The 27,277-nt window shown below is 35.5% G+C and overlaps 1 protein-coding gene across 2 annotated transcripts; it reads right to left on the minus strand.

Annotated features, from left to right (window-relative positions):
* Positions 1–546: 546 nt before the first annotated feature.
* Positions 547–26,807, minus strand: LOC118840400 (arylsulfatase D-like). Of its 2 annotated transcripts, XM_036747889.1 has the most exons (10): positions 26,623–26,807; positions 23,619–23,759; positions 20,951–21,072; positions 17,472–17,594; positions 15,540–15,963; positions 15,147–15,283; positions 7,632–7,766; positions 6,785–6,947; positions 4,818–4,939; positions 547–1,185 (listed from the first exon to the last, which is right to left on the minus strand). In XM_036747889.1, exons 1-10 carry the CDS (start codon positions 26,706–26,708, stop codon positions 815–817), a joined length of 1,824 nt encoding a protein of 607 aa, XP_036603784.1. In that variant the 5' UTR covers positions 26,709–26,807; the 3' UTR covers positions 547–814. The 2 variants fall into 2 exon arrangements, with proteins under 2 accessions (XP_036603784.1, XP_036603785.1); XM_036747890.1 differs by lacking the exon at positions 17,472–17,594.
* Positions 26,808–27,277: the final 470 nt, after the last annotated feature.

Here is a 27,277-nt window from a genome sequence, read left to right on the forward strand (position 1 = left end):
GCCACATCCTGGGATTTGGAAGACTTAAGGCCTAGGATCTTTGCTTTGCCCTTTAGCAGTTATTTGACCAAAGGAAGGTCATTTACCTTCTTCAATACGCTATAAACTGCAGAATGTATGTGTGAGCTATGAACACTATCAACGTCAAAAGGAGCAGAAAGGACCAGATGATCTCTGAGGTTCTTTTCAGATCTAACTCTCTTAAGATTCTAGGGATAGTCGAGGAAATTTATTGATTTTTTTCTCATTATCTACGATTGGTTGGCTATGACATAGACATGAATTTCAGAACTTGCATTTGGAAATTAAAAGGCATGAAATACTCAGTAGGACGACTAAAAGCAATTTTCTGCTAACAAATTTATCCCCAAATATGGAATGGAGAATAAATTCATTATTCTGGAGAACTATGTTAAACATAATTGTACATGTAGAGTTTCCTTTGCATGTCAAATGACTGTATATATAGAGATTATAGAAACCCAACTTTTAATTTTAAGAGCAAATCAAAATATATCATTTTTATTAAAATATTCTTTCCTGAGATGTAGAAGCACATGGTATTTCCTAACTTGGTAAAGACTGCTTTAATTGACATTATGAGACTATTAACATAGAGATCATATATTCCATTTCTATATAATCCTCTATTATACTTATTCCAATATTTTGTGCATGATATATATTCAGTAATCATCGTGTCCTAACATTCTATGCTCCTGTAAAAAATGACTTGATTTCCCTGACATTTTAAGTAAAATTACCTTAAATTAAAATTTCTGAAACTCACAGCACTCTAATTGTTCTTAAATATCTAGAGTGCAATGTGTTCATTGTCACCTTCCTTGTCACATGAACAAAATGGGAATGTACCACAACATGGCTGGAGCCATGGTTTCCACACGATATTGTTCACAGAGAATTGTTGGGAAACAGGATGAAATGTTTTCTGATGCTCCATTATTGCCTCTGTTAGTCTCTCAATCACAGTATGATAGAAGGGCTCAGTAGCAGGTGAAAGAGGGCTGGTCTCAGAGGGATCCCTTGAGAGATCAAATAGCAAAGGAGGGTCATGGTAAGTTACATGTTCCCCAGAACATGGACAAACTCCTCTCCCATAGCAAGCTCCAGCTCCCTCTGGATGAAAATTTGGAGTTATATAATGGACCTTCCAGACTTTGTTACCTAGGATGAAAGAGAAACATCATATAGATGAGAAAGAGAGATCTATTGTGACATGCTGTGCTACAGAGTACTTTTTTGTCTTTCCCTGGTGAGTAGAAATTATTTCATACATATATAAAGGAAAAGATGTTTCATTAATAACAAAGAATTTATGAGTACTGATAAAGTACAAAGTTTGCTTATCAAAATCATATAATAAGTTATATGAACATAATTTCTATCTTTCCCAGTAAAATTTTCTGATTCATCATATTTTGATTTTGTACATGTAAATGAAACCACATTCTAAAAGTGATCTTCCTCCCCTACCAAAAAAATTATATTTAATTTCAAATTGTGATATACTTCAAGCTGCTATTTAATTTCTATTAGACATTTTTCCTGTATTTTAAGCTTCAATACAATTAGTGGTGGAATACTTGCCAAGCCGCACATTCTAAATAATCAGATTTCCTTGTCTCCTATAGTGTAAGGGGTGGGAATACGCATTTATTAAGCTCCTACTATGTACCAGGCACTGTGCTAAGCATTTTGCAAATATCTTATTTGATAAATTAATTGATAAGAATGAAACCTCCAAAAGTAAATAAGACAATGTCCCTTTTCTAGTCCATTTTGCTTATCTTTCCATTCATGTAGTCATTAAAATACAATGTCTGTATCACAGGATTATTGCTGTTGAAATGGACTGTACTGACCCTCAGAGACATTAAGTGACTTGCCCATGATCACATAGCCAGTAAGTATCAAAGGTTGAATTTGAACCTACTTCTTAATAACTTTAATTTCTCCATCTTATCTAGGTGGTCTAAATATTATATAGCAGTCATGTTGTAGCATAATATTTTTTTGTGCCGTTCTGGAAACTTAATTTTTCTTTTTAGTCAAAAGGTTTCTCAGATGCCTCTCCATTCTCTGTTCATCTTTTTTAAAGGTAATCTCTCCCTTTCCATTAAGCATTTGCTCTGTAACTCCATCCAACCGCTACCTTACCTTATCAACTAGATCTAACTTTCTTAAGATATAAGTTCTTTGCCTTCTAACAAGACAAAAAGAAAACCAACAACCTGTATTCAGAAAGGATTTAAAGCTTTAAAATGGATATAAAATGCTTTTACCCACTATAGTCAGTATTCAGGCTAATCTATATTAAGGAGCTACCAAATGAGCCTTGCCCCCACATATTCAATCTATGGCTAAAGGAATAGCATTTACAAATTTATCTGTGTGCTCAATCCATTAGTTACTATATCATAAAGCAAATAAATGAGACACCATTGCACTGAATGATTAACAAGAGGGAACTGTAATTTGTTCTGGTGTTCAGTCCAAATGAATGAACCCATCCTAGGCTGTTCTTTCTTTAGAAAACAGGGATAATTATATGAATGTGCAATGGGGAATGTGGAAATAAAAAACAAATAATCTACATTTTTAGATGAGTTTTGTTAATAGATTATCATAGGACTGTATCTTTTTCGAGGTAGCCACTTTATATTGGTTTTATAATTGAACACATTTTATATCAAGTAATAATCTGCTAATAATGTTCATATAGTAGCTTGGTAATTCATATTCAATGGTGTATTTTATATTTTTATTGACTCTTAAGAATTTGCAATACACTTTGTAGGCACAATATAGAAAGAAAAGAATACAGATGTTACTTGTTCTCTTTCTTATCCATTAGGCTGGCTGTATAGGTTGAAAATTCATATCCTGTGTTTAAAAAAATGAAAGAGCTGGTTGGGTACTAAGTATTGAACTTAAGTGTCTTTATAGGCCCTGGCACAAAGTAGGTACTTAATACATGCATATTGGTCACTTTCCACAGGGAACTGTATCATGAAGGCAAAAGGCTATTTAGGTATTGAGAGATCATGTAAGTTGATTTTTGAGGCAATCATTAGTGGTTATTATGAGACGAGGTTAACTATTCTTTGAGTGGCAGCCTAGTGTAGTATATAGAGAAGTGAGCCCAGAGTCATGAAGACCTAGGTTTAAGTCCTGGGCACGCAAATTGATGATATACCTCTTGGCAAGTTACTTAACCTGTCAGTCTCTATGAGTTGCAGTTGCATTAGAATAAGTTGGTTTGCATTGGTAGAGGGAGTTTCCTCTCTGGGAGATACCCTATACCAGTGGGTCTCAAACTTTTTAGTTTCAGGACCGCTTTACACATTTAAAAATGACTGAAGACAACAAGGACCTTTTATTTGTGTGGGATACACAAACACACACACATGCATATAGGTTATGTAGAGAGAGAGAAATGTTTTAATTTCTAATATGCTAACATATTCAAAATTCTCTAATATACTACAATCCTTTGTATACTACACCAAGCAACCACTCAAAGAACAGATGAACTCTTCTCATAATAATCTTTAATGATTAAACCTCTAATAACAGCATTGTACTGGTTTGACCTAAGATAAGGAATTATAACTGTCTCAAAAATCAACTTATATGATCTTTCAGTATCTAATTAATTTTTACCTTCATGATACAGTTCCCTGCATTATATCAACCATATATGTATTAATTACATATGTGCCAGGGAATATGTTAACATATTAAAAATTAAAATGCCTTAATATATTATATATGTTTACACATGTTCATATATATGTGTGTGTATACACATATATGTGTGTATGTGTACACTATATATATACACATATAGACTCTCTAAATCTCTTTGTTTCTCTGTTGCTCTCTCTCTGTGTTGCTCTCTCTCTCAATATATATCTATATGTATATATCTATATCTATATCTATCGCTCTATCTATATATCTACATACATTTATATCAACTAGGTGGCATAGTGCATAGAATGCTAGAACTGGAATCAGGAAAAGTTGTCTTCTTGAGTTTAAATCTGGCCTCAGAAACTTGGTAACTGTGTGACCTTGAGCAAGTAACTTAACCCTGTTTGTCTCAGTTTCCTCATCTGTTAAATGAGGTGGAGATGGAAATGGCAAACCACTCCAGTGTCTTTGCCAAGAAAACCCCAACAGGGTCAGGAAGAGTCAGACCATACTGAATTGACTGACAAAAATAAATACACACACACACACACACACACACACACACACACACACACAGCTTTTGTTTTCTTCAATCATTTTTAAGAGTGTAAAGGGATCCTAAAACCAAAAAGCTTGAGAACCAATGGGACAGGGATTCTCCCAGACAGGAAACTCCTTCTACCAATGCAAACCAACTCATTAATGCAGTATACATGCATACAAATACATATGTGTGCATTTATATACATACCGTATTAGAAATCAAAACATCAACATTCTTATGAAAATAATTTCGATTGTGTTGATAGCCTGAACACATCCCAGTAGTCTCTGGACCATATTTTGAAAACTGCTGGACATCAGTGAAATGAGTTTCCCCTATGCCCCCCAACCTCAAAATTCTTTAACAAATTTTTCAATGCAACTGAAACTGATATTTTGTAAGATATAATTCTTTTATCTACCAAAACATAAAGATGAAATTTCTATTCCTCTTGTGAAAGCACATGAACCAATGAGAATCTAACCCATGCTATGTTACGTTAAATAATAAAGAAATTAATTCATTTTTATTGCTGTAAGAAAAGGTTGGTACTCACTGTCCTTTTGGTGCCACCGGGCTGCATGTAAGTGTATCCCACAGTAGTGAAATAGGAAATGGTGTTCGGAGTGCTTAACAGTTCCTTGCAACAAAGGTATCAGGTCGTGGCCATCAATCACCCTGGTTAGATACAGAGTAGGAAAGTTAAGCAGTACCTCCTCTGGAGCGCTACGTCAATATCTGCCATCTCAACTCAAGACAAAACTCAAAAAGTCCTGTCTAATTTGACTTCAGCTGTTTGACACAGATTTTTAAAATCTACTGCAGCTGAATATGTCCAAGTAAATAATCCTTGAGTCTCCAGTATTCCCTTTCATCTTTTCATTATGAAGGATTGCCAACTACAAAAGAGTTGGAGAGGCAAAGTTAATAAAAAGCAAGTTAAACCTGTATATGTGTTTATTTTTAATGTTTTTTTTTATTTTTAAAAATTTTATTCCTGAAAGATTCTTACTTGAATTTAGGTGGTTTATTCAGAATGAAAAAGCAAAGGGCTTTTTCTTCATTTTTTTATCAATTGGCTTTGGTTCTCTTTACAAACTGTACCCTAATAAAGATCTATACACACACAGACACACACACACATGTATATACATACAAACACATGTATAGATATAGGTATATATACCTTCATTGTCATTTAATAAATATATTTTCTCATTATCTTAGATGCAGGAAAGGTGAAGTTTTTAGCAAAGCCTTTTTCTTTTATTAAAGGGGATATCACTTGATTAGCGCTCCCTCATCCTCTCCCTGCTTTGCCACAAAGGAAGGTGCATTTCCATAGATGCATGATGCTTCCTCCTTAACTTTGGGTTTACTGGCTAGATTTCTTTCTCAAAAACCAAGCCTGGAGCTCATAGATTGGACAATAGGTCCCTGCCCTCCTAACACAGAGTGAACGTAAATACTAGATAATAACTGTTTCTCTTTTGGCCAGGAACTCTGAGGGTCTTCCCCTCCCAGTTTGATTTTTGTTTTTTGAGTTTTGGTTAAAGGGGCCATCCCTTGATTAACTTCTTAAAGAGGCCTTTTCACTGAATGGGTGTTACCTCACTCAAAGTGAGAACCTGAAAAGACCTCAGCCTGAAAGTGCCATGGTCTCCCAATGCAACCTGGGCCACCTCCTATCATCCTGGTGAATATCAGGCCACTGGACTCAGATGGCTCTGGAGGTGAAAGACAGGCTGGTGACCTTGCATGGCCCTCCCTCAACTACAGTCATGTCATCATTTCCCTGATGTCATGGTCCTCTTTTTGAGAATGAAGGACAAACACAACAACAAACTGTACCCTAATAAAGATCTATATACACACACATATGTATATATACAAACACATGTATAGATGTGTATCTTGCTTGTCATTTAGTAAATATGCTTTCTCATTAACTTAGATGCAGGAAAGGTAAAGTTTTTAGCCATTTTTAACTTTTACTATAATGTTTTCTCAATCTGACAAACATGTGCTGTAGACCTATTCTGTGCAAGGCTTAATTTTAGGTATTATATAAAGATGAAAAAAAATACAATTGTCATTGTTCTCCAAGCACTAACCAATCTAATGTTTGATCTGTGAATTTCCTTATGTTAAGAAAAGTCCAAAGCTAATTGCCACTGTGGAGGAAACAGAAAAACTAAACACATTTGTAATGATTTATGACATGGGGAGAAGAACTTGTATTTGAAATAATTACATAGAACATTTTCAAATATATAGAAACCTTAGAATATAAATAAACACCTTCCCAATGGTGCTATGTTATGACAAGTTAATATTGCCAGTGTCTTCCTAAATAAATGGTCTACCAAAAATGTCATTTAATTTAATGCTACAAGTTACAGACTATTGTTATTCAAATATTGTTACAATTCTTTAAAACAAATGACCATATATCAAGCTAAATACACAGGAATAAAAGAAAAAGAAAACTTCTAAAATAAGCCAAGAGCCTTATTTCTATACCTGTCATGGGGCATTTTACCACCTCCTAGATGAACTACAGTTGGGTAGATATCCATCAGACTTGTAGGCTCATCAATCACTTGACCTGCTGGCAACACCCCAGGCCATCGAAATATTCCTGGGACACGAATCCCACCTTCCCAGCCTCCCATGCCTTTGCCTCCTACAATTTGAGTGACGGAGTAAGAAGTTACCAAAACACATTTTATATAAACTTAGGTAAACATAATTTGAAGATGCATTATTGATTCCTAACCTAAAAAAATCAAATCAAACATACTGATACGAAAATCTATTATCTATGTAAGTTGAACTAAAATGACACTTTCCTAATGAGCATCTATGCTTTATTGTTTTGAATGTAGCATGAGAAAAAGGCATTTGGCCATCTTTCTTGATATTTTAAGTTTTTCTTCAATATCATCATCAAGATATTTAAATTCTGTCAGCTCTATATTATTAGTTTGAGTGGTACAAAAAAACAAAAACAAAAAAGCAAACAAAAAACTTTGTCTTTGGGACATCCTGTATGATTTCTTTTAATGTCAGATTTACTTTTCAGATTGTTTTGCTAAAGGCAATCTTCAAAGCAATTTTGATTCTCTCAATTACATTCCAACTGAGGGGAGCAATCATGGGGAACAGATCATAAACAAGTTCTGTTGCAGGAGAATATTAATGAAAAATTACCCCAAATTACAAAGTAGTTAATAGATGAACCAGGACAACAACTAAATTTTCCTGTCTCCTGTTAAGTGCCCCTTTCACTATTTACCAGACATTACTAGAACAATTCTAACATTTCTTTACTGCTACATTTTTGATCTAAGGAAAGACTCATTGATACCTTTGTATATTCCATTTGATCCACCAAGCTGAACATTTCCTTCTTTAGCCTCCAAATGTCCTCCATGGTCTGAAGTGAAGTAAATGAATGTTGTGTTTTTCAAGCCTTCTTTTTCAATAGCATTAAGAATTTTACCTGTGATAGAGAAATAAAAAGTTATATGAAAAAGCAAAACTGACAACCATATGATAGAAACAAGAAAACTTTTATTTGGGGCAACTAGGTGGTGCAGTGGATAGAGTACCAGGCCTGGAGTCAGGAAGACCTGAGTTCAAATCTCACCTCTGGCACTTATTAGCTGTGTGACTCTGGGCAAGTCACTTAACCCTGTTTTCCTCACTTTGCTCATATGTTAATACAAGCTAGAGAAGAATATGGCAAGGTATTCCAGTGTCTTCACCAAGAAAAACACAAATGGAGTCATGAAGAATCAGACATGACTCAACAAGAAGGCAGCATTTTCCATCATTCCTTTGTAATAAAGAGATATAATGAATCACATTATAGTGATTCTGTGATCCGACTTGATTATTATGATTATGATTAAAATGATCTTTAAAATTTCTATTATTTACCTATTAATTACCTAACTGTTGGCACATAATTTTGTTTTGTGCAAACATGAAATGAGTTAGAGTCAATATAATAAAAAATATATGTAATACAGTTTTAAAAAAAATATTGTACATAAGGGGACATAACGGTGAGGTGGAGCCAAGATGGTGGAGTAAAGCCAACATATTTTCCAAGTTCTCCTAACCCCTCTACAAAAACTTTAAAAAACATACCAAGTCAATCTAAGCAGGAAAGCTAACAAAATTTCATAGTGAGTCATTATTCAAGTCTAGTACAATGTAGGAAGATAGAGAAATCTGAGAAAAACAGGGTGAGAGCTGGAGAAGAGCATGATACAATGGAAGCAGTACTGATGGTAGATTGTGATAATGGCAGCAGTGGTAGGCTGAATACATGATCTGAAAGGGATTTCAGGGAACCCCTACCATAGTACTAGGAGCAGGAGCAGGTGCCATTTGGCAGCTTTGTTGCCCATTACCAAGTTCCGGGTCACAGTTCCAGGGCAGAGAGAGGAGTGGTTGCAGTCACTAGCATCCCTACCTATATAAGGACCAGAGCTCAGATCGGTAGAGCATGACCACACTTATCCCCAAAACATCACCTTGGAAGCATGGAAAACATAGAAGTCCCCCCTTAACTAGTTGTGAATAAGCAGGATGAAAAAATCTAAAGTGTGAGAAAATGATTCCCCCTTACTACAAATGAGCTGAGCCCAACTCTAAGGTAAAGTTGAAAGTCAAGAAATAAGCTGAAAAAAAATGAACAAATAAACAAAAGAACTTAGCCATAAAAAAATTACTATGGTGATAGGGAAGCTCAAGATTCAAACTCAGAAGAAGACAATGACTTGACAGTATCTACAAGCAAAGTCTCATAGAAAAATGCAGATGGGACACATACCTAGAGGAGATAAAGGAAGAGACAAAAAGAAGAGCAAAGAAAAATTTAAAATTTTAAAAATCAAATGAGTTGTAGAAAAAATGGGATAAGAAATGAGAGCTATGCAAGAAAGTTATGCAAAGAGAACTAAAAACTTGGTAAAAGAGGTTTGAAAATACTGAAGAAAATCACTTCTTAAAAATCAGAGTTGGCCAAATAGTAAAAGAGGTATAAAATGTCACTGAAGAAAATAACTGTAAAAACTAAACCTTGTCAAGAGGAAACCAATGAATCCATAAAACAACAAGAAATCAAGAAACAATAAAACAGCCTAACACTGATAAAAAAATAGAAGGAAAATGTGAAATATCTCATAGGAAAAACAATGGATCTAAAACATAGATAAAGGAGACATAGTTTAAGAATTATTAGACTACCTAAAGCAAATTTTTTTAAAAAAAACTTAGACATTCTGTTTTCAAGAAATTATAAAGGAAAACTGCTCAGCTATCTTAGAATCAGAAAGGAAAGTAGAGATTGAAAGAATCTATTAATCACCTCCTGATAGTAATGTCAAAATGAAAATTCTCCGGAATATAATTGCCAAAATCCACAGCTCCCTTGTGAAGGAGAAAATACTGCAAGTAGCAAGAAAGGAAGCATTCCAATACTGTGAAGCCAGTCACACAAAATTTAGAACCTTCACAATATAGGAGCAGAGGGCTTAGAATATGATATTCTAGAATGCAAAGTAGTTAGTAGTAGTAGTAGTAGTAGTAGTAGTAGTAGTAGTAGTAGTAGTAGATTACAACCAGAAATAACCTACCCTCCAAAACTAAATACAATTGTACAGAGGAAAAAGTAGACATTTAATGAAATAGAAGACTTTTAAGCATTCTTGATGGAAAGAGGAGAGTTTAATAGAAAAGCTGACATTCAATCAAAAGGCTCAGGAGCAGCATAGAGAGGTAAACATGAGTGTGGAATCATAAGGGATTTAACAACATTAAACTTCCTACATTCCCAAATGGGAAGATGATATGTGTAACTCCTAAGAATTTTGTCATCATCAGGGCAGGTAGAAGAAGTCTACTTAGAAGGCATGGATGTAGGTTTATTATATTGGTATGATCTCAAGAGAAGAATGGAATGCTGAAAAATAAGGAAGCAGTAGGAAAAAAGTGAAGGGAGAAAAAGAATGGGAAAAATAATCTTACAGAAAAGAGACCCATAAGGAAGACTTTTTTTTACAATTGAGGGGCAAATGGAAGGGAGGTAGACAGTGTTTGAATATCACTTTCATCTGAAGTGGCTCAAGAAAGGAAGGCAAAATATACACTCCCCACAGCCCCCAACTTCCCCCCAAGCCACTATATCTATATCCATATCCATATCTATATCTATATCCCTATCCATATCCATATCCATATCCATATCTATATCTATATCTATATCTATATCTATATCTATATCTATCTATCATGTGTGTGTGTATGTGTGTGTGTGTGTTTGTGTGTGTGTGTGTGTGTATCTCACAGGATGGAGGGAAATGCAGGTAGCAATCAAAACTATAAATGTTAATTGGATGAACTCACCTATAAAATTGAGGAGAATAACAGAATTGATTAGAAACCAGAACCCAAAAATATGTTGTTACAAGAGACAAACTTGAAACAGAAAGATACATTTAGAATTAAAATAAGTGACTGGATAAGAATCTGTTATGCTTTAACTGAAGTGAAAAAGGTAAGGCAAAGATGATCTTAGAAAAAGCAAAAGCAAAAAAAAAAAACACCTGATTAAAATAGTTAGTCAGGAAAAGTACATTTTGCAGAATGGTAGCATAGGCAATGAATTAAAAATACCAATGCTGAACATATGTACACCAAATGGTATAGCATCTAAATTCCTGAAGGAAAAGTTAAATGAATCAGAAGAAGAAATTGACAGTAAAATTTTAATATGGGTACTTTAATTTATCCCTCTTAGACCTAGATAAATCTTACCATAAAATAAACCAGAAAAAATTAAGGAAATAAATGCAATTTTAGAAAAGATAGATATGCTAGACCTCCTGAGAATTTTGTTATTGTCGTTCAGTCATTTCAGTCATGTCTGACTCTTCATGACCCCATTTGCGGTTTCCTTGGCAAATACACTGGAGTGGTTTGTCATTTCCTTCAACTCATTTTCCAGATGAGGAAACTGTGGCAAAGAAAGTTAAGTTACTTGACTGCAGCCACACAATGTATGTCCAAGGCCAGATTTGAACTCAGGAAGATGAGTCTTCCTAACTTCAAGCCCTGCACTATCCATTGTATCATCTAGCTGCTCTTGATAACACTGAATGGGAAGAGTATACCTTTATTTCAGCTGTACATGGCACAGTCACAAAAACTGACCATGCATTAGAGCATTAAAAACCTCATAAATTCAGAAAAGCAGAACATTTGAATGCACTCTTTTCAGATGATAATCAAATAAAAATTACATTTAATAAAGCATATTTGAAGGTACCTAACGTAATGTTGGTGGAGCTGTGAACTTGTCCCACCAATGTGGAGAACGATTTGAAACAATGACCAACGAGCTATAAAACTGTGCATATCCTTGGACTCAGCAACACCAATAGGTCTGTACCACAAAGAAATCAAAGAAAAAGGAAGAGCATGTATACATATAAAAATATTTTTGGCAACTTCTTGTAGCAGCAAAGACTTGGAAATTGAAGGGATGTCCATCAATTGAGGAATGACTGAACAACTTGTGGCATATAATTTTGATAAAGTACTAATTGTGCCATAAGAAATCACAAGGGGGGTAGTTTCAGAAAAACCATGGGAAGACCTATATGAACGGATGCAAAATGAAGCAAGAAGAATGAGGAAACCATTGTAGTATCAGCAATGATGATCAACTATGAAAGACTTAGCTATTTTGATAAATACAGTGATCCAAGACAATTCTAAAGGACTCATTATGAAAAAATACTATCCCCCTCCAGAGAGAGAACTTATAAACTCTAAAGGATATTTTTTTTTCCTTTTTTGTTATTGCAAATTATTGTTATTGTTATATGTTACTGTTATTAGCCTGCAATATGGCTAATATGGAAATAAGTTTTGCATGATTTCACATGTATAATTAATATCACATTGCTTGCCTTCTAAGTGGGTGGGAGGGAGAAATTTAAGAATAAGAGAATGGTAAAAAAAATTTTAAAAGAAAAAAAGAAAATGGTATTTGAGGCCTTCTGGGAATCCCTGGGAATCATAAAAGAATTAATGATGCTGAATATGAACCATATAAAAATTAAATGAATGACTTCCCTGTAAACCATTTTTTTTCTCTCTAGTATGTGGATACTTGGATATCTCATTCCTGTCTTTAGGAAACTCATCATTCTCTAGTATACTCCTCTTGGTAAAAATTGTAACCACAAAAAAAATTTAATGTTTTAGGGAATTTTAGAGAACATAAAGGATGTAGTATTTGACCTTAACACCTCTCTCTACAAGGAAATAGCAGAGGCATTTATCTCTCTTCAGGGGTTCTTTCGGGTCACAAAAGGAGTCCAAGAGTTTTGTCACTGACTATCAGGAAAAGCAAAGGTTATTTTGATAAATCCGTGGATAGTTAGACTTCAGCATAAAGAATGGAATCTAGTCTGATGGAACACAAATTCATATCTTGCTTCTGACAGATACTGGCTGTTTGATCTTAGGTAGGTCACTTTTCCTTTCAGTAGTACAGACAAATCTCAAAGACTAATTAACTGAACAACAGCTGCTTATCTGAATTGGCAGAGTGTACTTTCTCACCCAGAATTCCAAACACCTGTGAAATCAGGGTCCATAAATCATAGGTGTGGAATAAGTCACCAGGACACATAAGCAATAAAAACAACTAAGGTTATTTGTCACAGTGTACAGGTATACCTCCCAGTGGATGAAAGAAGGCTGGTGCATGTCTAAAGAGATTAACTTTCATCATTCATACATACGTGACTTTTATTAGTGGTTTTAAATAATTAACTTGCTATCTGCGTGTACTTTTATCAATGAGGGGTCACAATGAATCAAATCAATAAACTGAAATGTCCAAATGATAAATGAATAATTTGAAGTTAGTTTTTTTTTATACAATGGATACCAGTATTACACATAAGGAGCTGGTGTAAGGTGAACTGAAGCAAAGTGACCCCAAGCAGAGCAGCTGAAGAGATATTTAGAAAGTTCAGAGATAAAACCAAATACATTTTCAAACAAAGTGGCATAATCATAGACAGTTGTACAAAGCACCTCACGAGACAATAGATCAGTCTTGGTAGAGGTGAAAGGAAAGGGATAGCTTTGTTTGAGTAAATACTTTGAACAAATAAGAAATAAAAATGTAGTCACAGACAGCTTTCCAGGCAGTTCTATCTAAGATAGCTAATATTATAGATCCCAGAAGAGATCCAGATGAAGTGCCTTTCACAGTTTTGGTTGTTAGTAGGATTCTTAACCAAATAAGAGATAGATGTAATCATATAATACAACAATAAATGAAATAGAAATTTTTGTGAACAAAATCAAGGCAACTAGGATAAGAAGGAAAACACCGAGTTTGGGGAAAAATATTTGCATATAATATTTATTTCTGAAAAAGTTTTTATATCCAGGATACATGAGGGTCTAGTACAAATACTAAGAGTAAGAGCTATTCCCAAATGGATAAGTGGTCAAAAGATATGCACAGTTCTTAAAAGAAGGAATTCCTACTATTAAAAAAATCATATGAAAGACTCCAAATCATTAATACAGAGTGTCCCAAAAATCTTAGTACATTTTAATTTTAATAATTTAGAACTGAATTAAAACTTTTGGGATACTTTATGAGAGAAATGCAATTCAAAATATCTCTGTGGTCTCATCTCACACCCAGGAAATTGACATAGAAGAAAAAATATTGGAATAATCAAAATTGTAGGGGTTTCAGAAAAAAAACAGGCAAGCCATTCTTAAAATTAATTAAATCAATCACTTTTTAATTAAATTAATTAAATCAATCAATGACTTTTTAATTAAGTTAATGTAATTAATTTTTATTCTTGAAAATAATTTGAAATTATGCTACGAAACTGAGTGAAATATGTATCACTTTTCACCCAGAAATCCTATCACTAAGCATATACCTCTAAAAAAGATCTAAGACAAAGCAAAGTTCTATATACACCAAAATATTTATGGTAACATTTTTTTTGGTAGTAGCAGAGATCTAGAAACAAAGTTGATGCCCACTGATTAGGTAATGGTTAAACAAATGATGGTACAGTAATATGATGAAATATTATTGTGCTATAAGAAACAATGACTGAAGAATTCAGAGAAGCATGGGATGACATAAATGAATTGATACAAAGGGAAGTAAGCAGAAATAGAAATGCTATCTCTATATGTAGATATTATATGCATTATATTTATATACACATAAATACAGCATGTGATAAATAATATAATAATATATTACATATAAGCAGAAATGGGAAAAATTATATATGTAAGTATATATAGTTTTCCTATTCCTACTTATATCTTCTATGTATTGCTTAGATACACATTTATGCCGTATGTATATATTTCTGTATCTTAAGTACAACACTGTAAATGAAAAGAAAAGCAAAAGAAAACAGAATGGTTTGTTACATAATTGTATGACTAAACTTGTCCCTGGAAAAGAGATGAGAAAATACATCTCCCTCCCCTTGTACAGCTTGGAGGCTACAGGTATGGAAGACTGACTGACTTGGTAAAAGTGTTAGTTTTGTTGAATTGCTTTTTCCTTAATTGTTATTGCTGTTATATTAATAATTATTATTTGGGATAGCTCTCTGGGTTTATTAGGAACTTGATGTGAAAACAAAAGATAGCAGGATTTTAAAAATTACACATCATACATAATATCTTCTACTTCTTAAGGCAGAAGACTTATTACTTATATCTCAATGAAACATGTTTTAAGTGTTACGTTCAATGTTCAAGATAACACCAAAGAAAAAAAATCATAAATTTCACTTACCCACTATCCAGTCCATCTCTTCTACATTGTCTCCATATAAGCCATGTTTGCTTTTCCCAAGGAACTGTTTTGTGGTAACAAGGGGAATATGGACGTGCAGCAAAGAAACAAAGAGGAGAAATGGCCTATGCTTGTTTCTAAAAGAATAAAACATATTGATAAGTTTTGGAAAGGTATGATAGGAGATTTACAGGGCATATTCTTTCTGTCAATAGAAACTAACATGAAAAAGTTGCATTGGTTTCTGCATTGATATCTTTGTTATGAATTTCTCTAATGAATTCATCACAGCTAATTTTTTTTTAGAAAAAGCTTCTCAAGACTAATGTATGAGGAGATTCAAGACTCCAAGAAGCTCTTGAATATCCTTTAAAAAAATAAGATTTAGATTACCTGGCAATAAATGAAATTGCTTCCTTTAGCATAAGAGTTGCTGTTCTCTCTAAAACCATTGGTTGTTGAGTAATTTCATAGTTTCTCATCAGGATACAGTTCCAATACCTTATAAATCCAAAACTGGAGTACCAGGAAATGAAAAACAGAAAACTAAGGGTAATCAGGCATATCAGTATTTTCCAGGATACTGAGATTAAGCCAGTAAGTTTGCCAGTGATAAGTGTTAGCATCCCAAGGACAACTACCTGGGTGTAAACCCAAAGTTTAGCTCTAAAGGCAGCATCTACTTCTGGAGGTTTGTTTATTTGACAGTCATTTATAAGTGTGAAAGGCATGCCATAAAAATAATCAAATCCATGGCTTAACGGATGGTGGCAATGATCAGTTCGGAATTCACAGTTCACTCCTTGGTGCCATTTTCCTGGAAACAAAAGGAAATAATTAAATTATCTTTAAATTACATATTACAGTGCTAGTCTCTCAAAGGATCTCTGCAATTAAAATTCAGCAGTTTGTTTTAAAGATGAAAATACAATAATAAAAACTTAATTTAAAAAGTATACATGATGATAGTAGAGTTTTGTCAAGCTTAAATCTGTCAGTGATAAATACATTTGGTACCAAGAGATTAAGCCTCATGGGACCATAAGATCCTAAGAAAAAAATGTGAGTTTTTTTATTTCTTCAATGAAAGTTGTAACAAAGATTTCTTCTTGAATATGTTGACACAGTGAAGTAATCATTTGCTCTTTTCCCTAAGCTTTTTCCTCGCCTATATCTAACCAGTCTCCTCAGTTTCTTTCTGAGCTCTCCTTTGAGTCCTCCGGAGCCACAACGGCATAGAATGTTTTGAAGAAGATGATCAAAACCTATAGTTAGGAAGAGTAGGAATAATTATAGAATAAAATTGCTTAGTTAGTTAATAATTATGGTTAAGCAACATAATCAAAAGCAAATGTTGCAAAATTATAAAGAACAAGCTTAGCCTGAAAGAAATATGAGATGACACTTTTTCTCCCACACCTTTACAGAGATAGGGGTACAAGAGAATGATTATGCAACACTGATGATATAGTGCCAATTTTTATATATATTGATAAGTTTTGTTGAAATATTTGGTCTTTTTCTTTTTAAAAAATTTCATCCTAATAAGGGATGAATTTCCATGATGGGGAGGAGAAGGAATACAGGAGGAAATCCATAAAATTTTAAAATAAATTATTTTTTAATAATCCTGGTTAAGTAAAGAATTAGGCTGTTGCTTGATGCTCTAGTCTTTTGCTTTCTATCCCTCCACAGACTTTTAAGCAAAAGAACTGTTTATTACTTGGAGATAAGAATATACAGAGTGAATGTTGATTTTTAAAAAAATGGCAGGAATAATAAATAGCAACTTTACTTAGTCTTGTTGCTAGAATGAAGATACTGGAGAAATCAGAAATACTTTTATGGTTGATAAGGTATGAGATATCACAGCTTTAACTCCACAAGAAAAAAGAGTTTGACATTTTCTGTATGCCATGAAATAAAATGTTTGTTTTAGTAAATTGAAATAAGTTAAATAGGATAAGAAAATGCTAACCCTGTAATTTCTGAATTCAGGAGGGCCAAAGTATGGGTGGAAGTATAACTTCTGAAAAACTCTTTAAATTAATAAGGTCAAACTATATTAGAACTTGGCCTGTAAGAGAAGTGAAATATTCATGAATAGAACAAAGAAAGTAATCATTGCCTAGGAATTCAGAATGAAAAGACTGATTCTCCTGAAAATATAACACAGTTATGAATTACCTAACAGGGCTCAGAACCACCTTTGATTTTATAGGGGATAATGATTAGTTTATGTTTGTTCTTAGAAATAATGAAGTTCTCTAAAAATCAAGCAATTCCAGTGCTAATGTGATTAAAATAATACATTCTTATCCACACCTATAAGTCCCGTTGTATATCCTTGCTGCTGTAGTATTTTCGCAAATGTTGTTTCATTTACAGGAAGTCCTCCTGAACCTCCATTCCACTGAAGTGCACGATATCCGTTAGTGGCATACATTCCTATTGTATATTAAGGAGAGAATGATTTTCTCTTTTGATTTTTTTTCTTTAGTTATTTTTAATTCTAAATAAAAAATAAAACAAGGCTATTCTAAAAACTGCAATATTACAAATTACAGCAATATTGCAATTCGAAAAATTGCAAAAATAGTCTAAGCTTTTCTCATCTTTACTTTGGACAGTGGTGTCAAACTCAATTAAAAATGAAAGCCACCAAACCCAATATAAGAACCCTTGTAGGCTGCCTATCATATGTTAACATTACCCATGTTCTATTGTATTTTTAATTTATTTTATCAAATATTTCCCAATTATATTTTAATCTGTTGGAGCCTTACTAGAGAGTGTTGCTGCCTGATGAAGACTTCAGGCCACCTTTGACACTTCTACTATTGACAATTTAGTTGAGGAAGACAAAATCATTAACTAAGATTCAGAATCCAGTAAACAAAAGCATGTACAGGAGACTAACTTATTCTTACATAAAGATATGAAGAACTCTTAGGAACGCTGGCAATAAAATGGGAAAATAGTCCTCTTCATAAGCAACTTATGCATGTGAAAATAGACAATGAAATTTTAAAAAATCAATGCTCTTTTAACAAGATCAACCTGAATTAGTGTTTATGTTTCTTTCTCTTTTTTCTTTCCTTCCTTTCTTCCTTCCTTCCTTCCTTTCTTTCTTTCTTTCTTTCTTTCTTTCTTTCTTTCTTCCTCTTTCTTTCTTTTTTTTCTTTCTTTCTTCCTTCCTTCCATCCATTCTCCTTCCTTCCTTTCTTCTTTCTTCCTCTTTCTTCCCTCCCTCCCTTTCTTCTTTCCTTTCTCCTTCTTTCCTTTTTTCTTTCTTTCCCTTCCTTCACTTTCTTTCTTCCTCTTCCTTCACTTTCTTTCTTCCCTCCCTCCCTTCCTTCCTTCCTTCCTTCCTTCCTTCCTTCCTTCCTTCCTTCCTTCTTTTCTTCCTTCCTTCCTCCCTCCCTCCTTCCTTCCCTCCCTACCTGCTTCTTTCCTTTCTTCCTTCCTTCCTTCCTTCCTTCCTTCCTTCCTTCCTTCCTTCCTTCCTTCTTTTCTTCCTTTCTTCCTTCCTCCCTCCCTCCCCCACTTCTCTCTTTCTTTCTTTCTTTTTCAATAGTTTGTCCAGATTGTTGCACCTATACAATTTAGTTGATGCTTTTACAGCAATGGTCTCAATTTTTTTATTGTCCCCTCCCCTGGCAAAAAATATAAAAGAATTTGATTATATACCCTAAAATGCAGATATGAAGGGATAGAGACTGGGCCTATGACTTAGTTTAAGGAACTCCTGAATGAGGAATATTCCTTTCTTGCTTCAGGTCAGCAAATTCTCTGACTCTATAGTCTTAGAGAGCTGTCTAAGAGCCCTCAGAGGTTAAGCTACTTCCTCAGGGACACAGAGTTAGTAGGTATCAGGGGTGAAATTTGAATCCAAATCTTTGTGAATTCAAGGCCATTTCATCTCTCCAGTATGCCACATCAACTCTCATGTGTGTATTTGCTATAGAAAGAACTTAAATATATAAATGGAATAATAATAATAATAATAGGAATAACAAATTGACAATAAAAAGATGATTTAGCATTTGACTGTAGCAACAATAAGGAATCACTAGAGTTTATTGAGTAGGGAAATGGCATGGTCAGACCTGGATTTGAGGAGAAAAAATCAGCAACTATGTGGAGAATGGAAAAGATGAGGGAGAGACAAGGTGGGAAGACCAGTTAGGAGGTTATTTCAACAGCCTACTTAGAAGGCAATCAGAATGTGAATCATGGTCATGGGAATGGAGAGAAGGGGATAGGTTTAGGCAGCTAGGTGACCTGGTGGATAGAGCAAAGGGCCTGGAATCAGGAAGACCTGAGTTCAAATTTGACTTCATATATTTACTAGCTGCATAACCCTGGGCAAGCCACTTAACCTTTGTTTGCCTCAGTTTCCTCATCTGTAAAATTACCCTAGAACCCAAGGTTGTTGTGAGCATCAAATAAGATAATTGTAAAATGCTTAGCACAGTGTCTGGCAGATAGTAAGTGCTATATACATGTTAGCTATTATTAGTTTGGAATTTGAAATGGCAAGATTTAGCAGCTGATTGGATATGTAGGATAAGGAGAATGAAGAGTCAAAAATGACACTGAGATTGTGAACTAGAAAAATGCTGGTGCCCTCCATAAAAATAGGGAAGTCTGAAAGAAGGGCAGGTTTTTTGTGGGGGGGGGGGGAATAATATAATGAGATCTATCCATGCCTGAACACCCAGAAAAGATTCATTCTGTTACATGTAAAATAAAAGAGGATGGGTCTCTTACTTTGTTCTTAGATCACTGCCTAGAGTACAGAGCCTCCACATGAGATTCTAGGCCAGTGGTATCACATTCACATGCACACAAATGGATTCTTGCAGCTGCATGTGAACTTAGAAAACCACAAATTAATATTTTCTATGTTGTATTTTTATGTATTTTGTTAAACATTTTCCAATCACATTTTAATCTGGTTCAGGCTGCACTTGGAAGTTTAGTCTGCTACTTGCAGGCAGTGAGTTTGATGCCTCTGTTCTGGAGGATAGAAAGGTAGGTCTATTGGGCAGGGACATAGAATTTTTCTAATGTTACCTGTATAGATGCTGCTGCAGCTGAAAGTTAGGTTATAATTTTCCTAAGAGGCCTATGTCCAGCTCAGATGGAGGAAATGGGCAGGAGTGAAAGGCACATTGGGTTACGTTCCAATAAAGCTCTACAATTGGCTATCCCTGGGAGGGTGAGATGCAACTTATCCTCCTACCCTCTGATTAGTTGACTACGTGGCTGTAGTGTCAGTCCACAACCACTTTGGGATCAAGAGATCACCCTATTTGTACGCCACTATCTTAGAGAACTACTAAAGCCAAAGGATTTATTATAATTCAGCCAACTGGTAATGAGCCTCTCCAATTTTAGCTCTAATTTTTGTTGGTCTAGGCATAACATCCTCTGTACTTCAAGCCTTTCTAGTTCAGTAAAACCCACCAAAGCTTAAAATCTTCTAGCACTGTCTCTGAGAACCAAGGTCTTCTCCACATTGTGATGGGCAATTACCACCTTAATAGATAGAGACATTTGGTTCTCTAAAAACATCTTAAACATACATTCATATTACTCTCAATTAAAAATTGCATATTAAACAATGAATTATCAGCAGGATCTGTGAATAGAAAACATGCATGTATATTATTTTATCTTGCATATATATCCCCTTTTACTAAACTAGTCCTAGTGCGTCCCTATATTGATAAAGAGAGATTCAAAAGATGCAAAAATCCAGACTTAACTTAATTCTTAATTATCATCAGGGCACTGACCTGATCTGAAGGCATGTCTACCAGTCAGGAAAGCAGCTCTGCTGGGAGTACACAAAGGAGCAGCCGCTAAGTGCTGCAAAAGTTTTATTCCTTCCTTTGCCAGGCGATCAATATTGGGGGTTCTAAGAAAAACATCCGAATTTCAATGTATGTTGATATTAAAGCATTTGTAATATTGAACAAATTTTAAAGGAAGTGAACATTGATTGAATTAATCTCACTGAAGTAATTTTCCTGATATTTCCTTATATTATTATTCTTTTATTTTTCCATTTTTAAAAATATGAACTTGACCAGCTTCAACAAACATGAACATTTCTATAACAAAGAACAGAACATAGAAGGATCTTCAATACATAGCATAATATTTTAAATATGTATATATATATTATATATAATTATATATTAAATATATATAAATTTAACATGATAGTACTAACACTGTCTACTTTGTATCTTCCGATCCTATTTCACTCCTTGGTGTACTTCTCAAATATTTCATTGATGATCTTTACTTTCCTTTCCTTTTTTTCTTTTCTTTCCTTCTGTTTTTCCTTTTCTTTTCTTTTTGCATCTCTATCACTACTCCCCCAACTCCTCTCTAATAATAAACAAAAACCCGTTCTTCCTTCATTGTCTGACATTTCATTTAAACAATCATATTAGTAAAAAGAACAAAAAATGAAGGATTTTCTTTTCTTAACAGTAATAGGCATCTTTAAGGTGGATTTTCTCAGTATCTAATTTACTCACTCTGGAATCTGCATCATACTTTTAGCTCATCAGGTAGTGTGGCATTGGAAAAAGAACTCTGGATTTGGAGTGAATAGAAGAGTTCCATCCTTGCCTCTGTAATTTACTATCTATATGATTTCAGTCAAGTTATAGTCTTCCCGGTCCTTGGTTGAGAGGGAGTATAGTATAGTGGAATAGATGCTGGACCTAGAATCCAAAGATACCTAGGTTCGAATCACACTATTGACACTGTGGCTAAGGCAAGTCACTTAACTGGATTAAACTGTAATTTGTTGTTGTTGTGTTGTTGTTGCTGTTCGGTTGTGTCTGACTGTTCAAGACCTCATCTGGGGTTTCCTTGGCAAAGATACTGGAGAGGTTTGCCGTTTTCTTCTCCAGTGGATTATGACAAACAGTGGTTAAGTGACTTCCTCAAGATTACACAGCTAGTAAATGTGTGAGGTTGGATCTGGAGTCAGGTCTTCCTCACACCAGGCCCAGCATTCTATTCACTGATCCACCTAGCTGCCTAACTAAAACTACAGTTTGCCTATCTGTAAAATGGAGTAATAAAAAAAAAAAAAGCAGTACTTATAGTAACTGACCTCATAAAGTGGTCGTTGTTACAAAAGAGATAAGGAAGTAAAATACTTCATAATCCTTACAGTACTATATAGATATTGGCTATTATTAGTTGCTTCATATACAAGAAGAGTTTGGATTAACTGATCTCAGAGGTCCCTTCCAGCTTTAAATGCTATCATCTTTATCACACTAGAGTCATAGAATCGTAGAATTTCAGTGCTGGAAGGAATCTTGAATTTTACTCTACTTCACTTATTTTGCAGATATAGGAGAAAAAAAAAAACTAGGCCCAGAGAATTCATGTGTACATATAGCTAATTATTCTCAAAACAAGAATTAGAATCAAGATATCCAATGTTCTTTTCACTATGCCAGTAAAAAAGGCAATAAAGGACATAAGGGTATGGTGGGGAGCCACTAATTGGTTAGTTGTAGTACCTTGGGCAAGTCATATTCATTTAATTAAATTCAACAAAAATGTATAAAATGTCTGTTAGACACTAGGGAAGGTGGTAGACCTTGTATAAACAAAGACAAAAATGAAGTTGTCTTCCTCTCAATAACCTTATATTCTACTAAGCAAGTAACCTCTTCCAGGCCTTAGTTTTCTTATCTAATAGGGTTAAACTATATTACATGATCCTTAAGATCCCTTGCAGCTCTAAAATTCTATTATTCAATATTGTCGGAATATTTCTCCATTGGCATCAGCTGATGTATGCCCTGGCAATGTGAATTAATATTATTAAGTTGTCCCAAAGAATTAAGAAGGAAATGTGGTCGTTAAAAAACAAACAAACCAAAAAATAAAACAAGTTTCTATGAATAAGAAAATTCTTTCAATACCAAATGTAAATGATTTGGGATTATCTGGTTTGGGATTGTTCACATCGTTCCAGCCCTTTAATCATTATGGGTAATTGACAATTGACTGTATTTAATACAGAACTTTTAGTGCATTTAGAAATACTTACTAGTACTCTGATTTTTAGAAAAGAATTATTATAATTACTGAAGGTGAAAAGTTTGTTTTAAGGGGATAGTTTAGGCACTGAGAGAACCTGAACTATTTCACATGAAGACTTACATGAAAAGAAAGATGAAGTTGAACGTGTATGCATTCAGTACACTAATTTCTCATCATAACAAAATCCTATGGCAATTTCCAGATTTTTCTCAGGCCAGTAAGAGATGTGAAAATATAAATTTCACAAAGCACGATTCCATGCCTATAAGGCCTGGATTTCTCTTTTTCTTGAAACAAATGTCAGTATTTGTAATTCTTGTCCAGTAAGCAAGTTTCTTTTCTGCAAATAAAACAGACATGGTCATTAAGCGTAGCTCTTACCTTAGTGTGTCATTGCCATAACAACCTACATCCCCAATGCCAAGGTCATCTGCCATTATCAAGAGGATGTTTGGTTTCGAATCATTTGCTGCACAAATCCCTAGAAGCAGACACAGGACGAGCAGGATGGAGAAGACGACCCTAAAAATGAAAAATAACACACATTAAAAAGCCAAATGACTTTCATGGTTAAGAACTAGTATAAAGCCCTAGCTATTTTAGATCAGTGTTCAAATGTCTGTTCTTTTTTGTTCTGTGTAATAGCAGACCTGAATCACACAGAAGCTGGTTGATGCTACCCCTCAAGATTAGCAAAAGTACAGTGAAGGTTTAGAATCCTCCTGAAGCAACAGGCTTTTTCTACAAGACTTCGGTATGCCTTTAAACTGTTCTTAATACCCCATTTTTAAAAATACAAGACAACGACAGGTCATAACTGCCATATACCCTTTCTTTCTCAGGAGTCTGAATCAGCAGAACGGAAGCAGGGAAGAGTTCTAGTTGTGTCAGTGGTCCCAGGTTTAGTCCCCATTCAAAGTACCCACTGGAGCACTTTGATCTCTCCAGCTATCTAGATCTCAGCCTGCCATCAGCTGCCTCCACGAAGCTGGCTCTTCTCAAGAATGACTGCCTTAGAGTCTTTATGCTTCCAGTATTTGGTTGAACGTGTTAGTGATCACAATACCAGAAGTTTTGTTGAAACTCACAGAATTTCATCTCCCATAATACACTTCTATGTGGAACTTCTATGTATAATTTAATGTTGATACTTTAATCATGAACTCTGTGAAGATGTCTGCATTGTGATAGAGACTGCTGGAAGAAAGAAGCCAGAAGATGAAGAAATGAGGCAGATTCTGGGGAGATGTTAGCAACCAGATACCCCAGTTCTTTAATTGAGAGAGACTATGAGTGGATTCTTGCTGTTGAGAGCTGCTGAGCAGGTATGGTAACTGTGGCCGTTAGGATCAAAGACAATGAAGTGCTATGGTACTGAATAGACCTGGTTTGTTAAGACTGCAGCTCAGCCCTTCAAAGGCATTTCCTTTTACCTTTTAGCCTGAGCATTATATGAGGTTGCTGTGTTAACCATTTCTTCTTTGCTGTCTGAGCAGGGGGAAAAAAAAAAAAACCAGAACCAAAACCTTGCTTTTTTCCTGCTCTTTAGGTCAGATGTATTGCATTGGCGCCTGCATTTCTGAAAAACTATACTAGTCAGCACTTCCCAAGTCCCCTCCCCTCTTTTGATTTCTATGCATCCCTTTTTGTTACTGGATTTTGTACCGATAAAAATAAATCAACATGCTATCCTTTTTCCTGCAATATTTGGGCAATAGAAGTTGGGGATGCACAGTGGGAATGAGCAAGTAAGCATTATACAGTAAACTCAGTGCTAGCTGGGGAGACAGGAACTGTGGTGTGGAGACAATCTTCCCCTAGAACTTAGTTGTGGTACTGCCTGTGACAATTTTTGCTCTTGCCTAGGTGATAAGCAGGAGAAATAAAAGCAAATATGGAGATATGTGTGATCTGAATCCTTTGTTCCTCTAGACTGGTGCTGTTAGTGACCTTGGAAGGTTGAGAGGAAAGGAATAAAAAGGGTTCATTACACTGGCTTTTTGGGGGGTTTCTCTACATTCCCCCTTCTCCCCCTCCCCCCATTCATTACTACTCTTTCCGTAGGATTACCCTACCAAGGAAATACTGTTATGTATGGATCCCCTAGACCCTTTGGTCACACGGATATCACCCCCTGCTAGTCTAGTCAGGCTAATGCCATTTTTAGCATCCAATAGCATCCCAAAAGATTAGATATTGCCAAGTGTGGAGAAGGCAAAATATAATTCACTTTAAAGGGGGAATTATCACTTCAATCAATCAGCAGATACGCATTATGCATATGACATGTGAAAATTCCTTAGCTATGCCGTAGCAGAGGGAGAGGATATCACTTGGGCTTTAGTCCTATGGGGCGTGGAAAATAAAGAACATGCTAACTTGATCAGTATAGACAACAATAAAGTGAACTTTTCCGCAGATAAGCCAGCAGATGTCCCTGCACCATCATCAAAGTGTAGTGAGCAGTAAGTTAGTTTGCATCGCAGCCAAAGCAGTTAAGAGTTCAGAAAGTAAATTTATTGTTAAGGCAAAAAGGAAATAGATTTATTGCTGAAGAATGGGAACTGAAGGCCAGCGCAAGAGGGCAAAGTCAATGTGTGTATAATATATTCGGCCTATTTGTATTTCCCCCAGCTTAAGACATTGAAAACCAAATTGGAAATGGTCTCAGGACAGCACCAAGGAAAGAAAGCAGTAAGCCAGGGAGACCGACAATTCCCGTACCTCCACCCTCTTTATTTATTCCCAAAGAGCTAGGTTTTCCAAATTAATCTTGCACGATCCTCTCCCAGCTCCTCCCCCCTCCAAAAAAAAAGTGCAGGGGCATGTTTTCACTTTGCAAAATAGATTGTAAACGTTTCTTGAAAAATAATAGCTAATTTTTCATAACAGGAGCCATTTTGAAAGCCAAGCTCACAAAAGGAAGTGACAGCCAGGGCGACTGGAGAAAGAAGCCCGGAGACTTCCGCAGTTTCTGCCCCAGCCCGGAGCCCGGGGTCTTACTTCTGCTCACTGCAAGGCAGGGTGACCTGTCATTGCAAGAGGTGCTCATGGGTACCCGGGACGAGAGAAGAAGGGGAGGGGGAGCTACTTCTAGGTTCCCTAATACTCAGAATCAGGAATCACGATACGTCACGAACCGAGAGAAGCTAAGCAGCGAGGGGCGGGAGAAGGCGTGGGGAGAGAAGAGAGCATGCCTAGCAAAGAAGAAACCTCAGATGGGCAGGCTGGGAGGCTGCTTGTTTGCATTTTGTTTAAAAGAAAGAAAAGCCTGACTTTAAAATGTCTACATATACAACGACTCGAAACAAGTGGCTTCCGGGTGAAAAAACACGAGGTTGGGTAGCTTTGGATCGCAGAAACGCCAGCAGAGCACCTTACACACCTGCAGCGAACAGGGGCGCCGTTCAGCCTGCACCTCCTTTGTCTTTTGGTGATCGGGGTCCACCCCCAAAATCGGCCGACCCCCATCCGCAAAACAAGCGAAAGAGCACTGGAAAAAGCCCGCAGAGTCCAAAGGCTGCAAGCCGGGAGTGAGAACCAGGAAGAGCTTAGCCTGTGGCACCGAGATCAACCATAGGGAAGGGAAATTGTAAACCTGGACTAGGCAAGAGACTTTGAGGGAACGCTGGGAAATTCTTCCTGGGACTTAAAAAAGTGTGTGTGTGTGTGTGTGTGTGTGTGTGTGTGTGTGTGTGTGTCCAGATGCCTGAAAGGGAAATAAGAAGAAAAAAAACTGACGCTTGATCCTTGAAAAAGAAGTGCTCCTTTGAAAGCTCAGTTTACTGTCTTGCAGGATCCCCATCTTAAAGCATTAGGCTTTATCTGAAGCTCGAAGAAAGCTAACCGTACTTAAAACTCAAGGAGCTATTCCAGGCATAATAAATAACACTGCTTAGTACCAACACAACAGCTTTCATGTGGAACTAAAGTGTTTTGTGCACAACAGTTAATTTTCAATACATCATTTTTATGTCTGGTGTCTTCACAGCTGAAAAGGCCTAAATGCTGAAGTGTTCGGTGATTGGCTGGAGGCAACA

This window comes from Trichosurus vulpecula, chromosome 2 (genome assembly GCF_011100635.1).
Source record: "Trichosurus vulpecula isolate mTriVul1 chromosome 2, mTriVul1.pri, whole genome shotgun sequence".
Classification (NCBI taxonomy): domain Eukaryota; kingdom Metazoa; phylum Chordata; class Mammalia; order Diprotodontia; family Phalangeridae; genus Trichosurus; species Trichosurus vulpecula.

Excerpts from the sequence above, each read along its gene's own strand:
- LOC118840400 (XM_036747889.1), bottom strand. The coding sequence starts at position 26,708 with ATGGGGGTCGGCCGATTTTGGGGGTGGACCCCGATCACCAAAAGACAA. Across the intron at positions 17,595-20,950 it reads TAGACATGCCTTCAGATCAG|GAATGTATGCCACTAACGGA; the intron begins GTCAGTGCCCTG and ends AATATACAATAG. Across the intron at positions 6,948-7,631 it reads ATCAAATGGAATATACAAAG|GAGGCAAAGGCATGGGAGGC; the intron begins GTATCAATGAGT and ends CTCAAATTGTAG.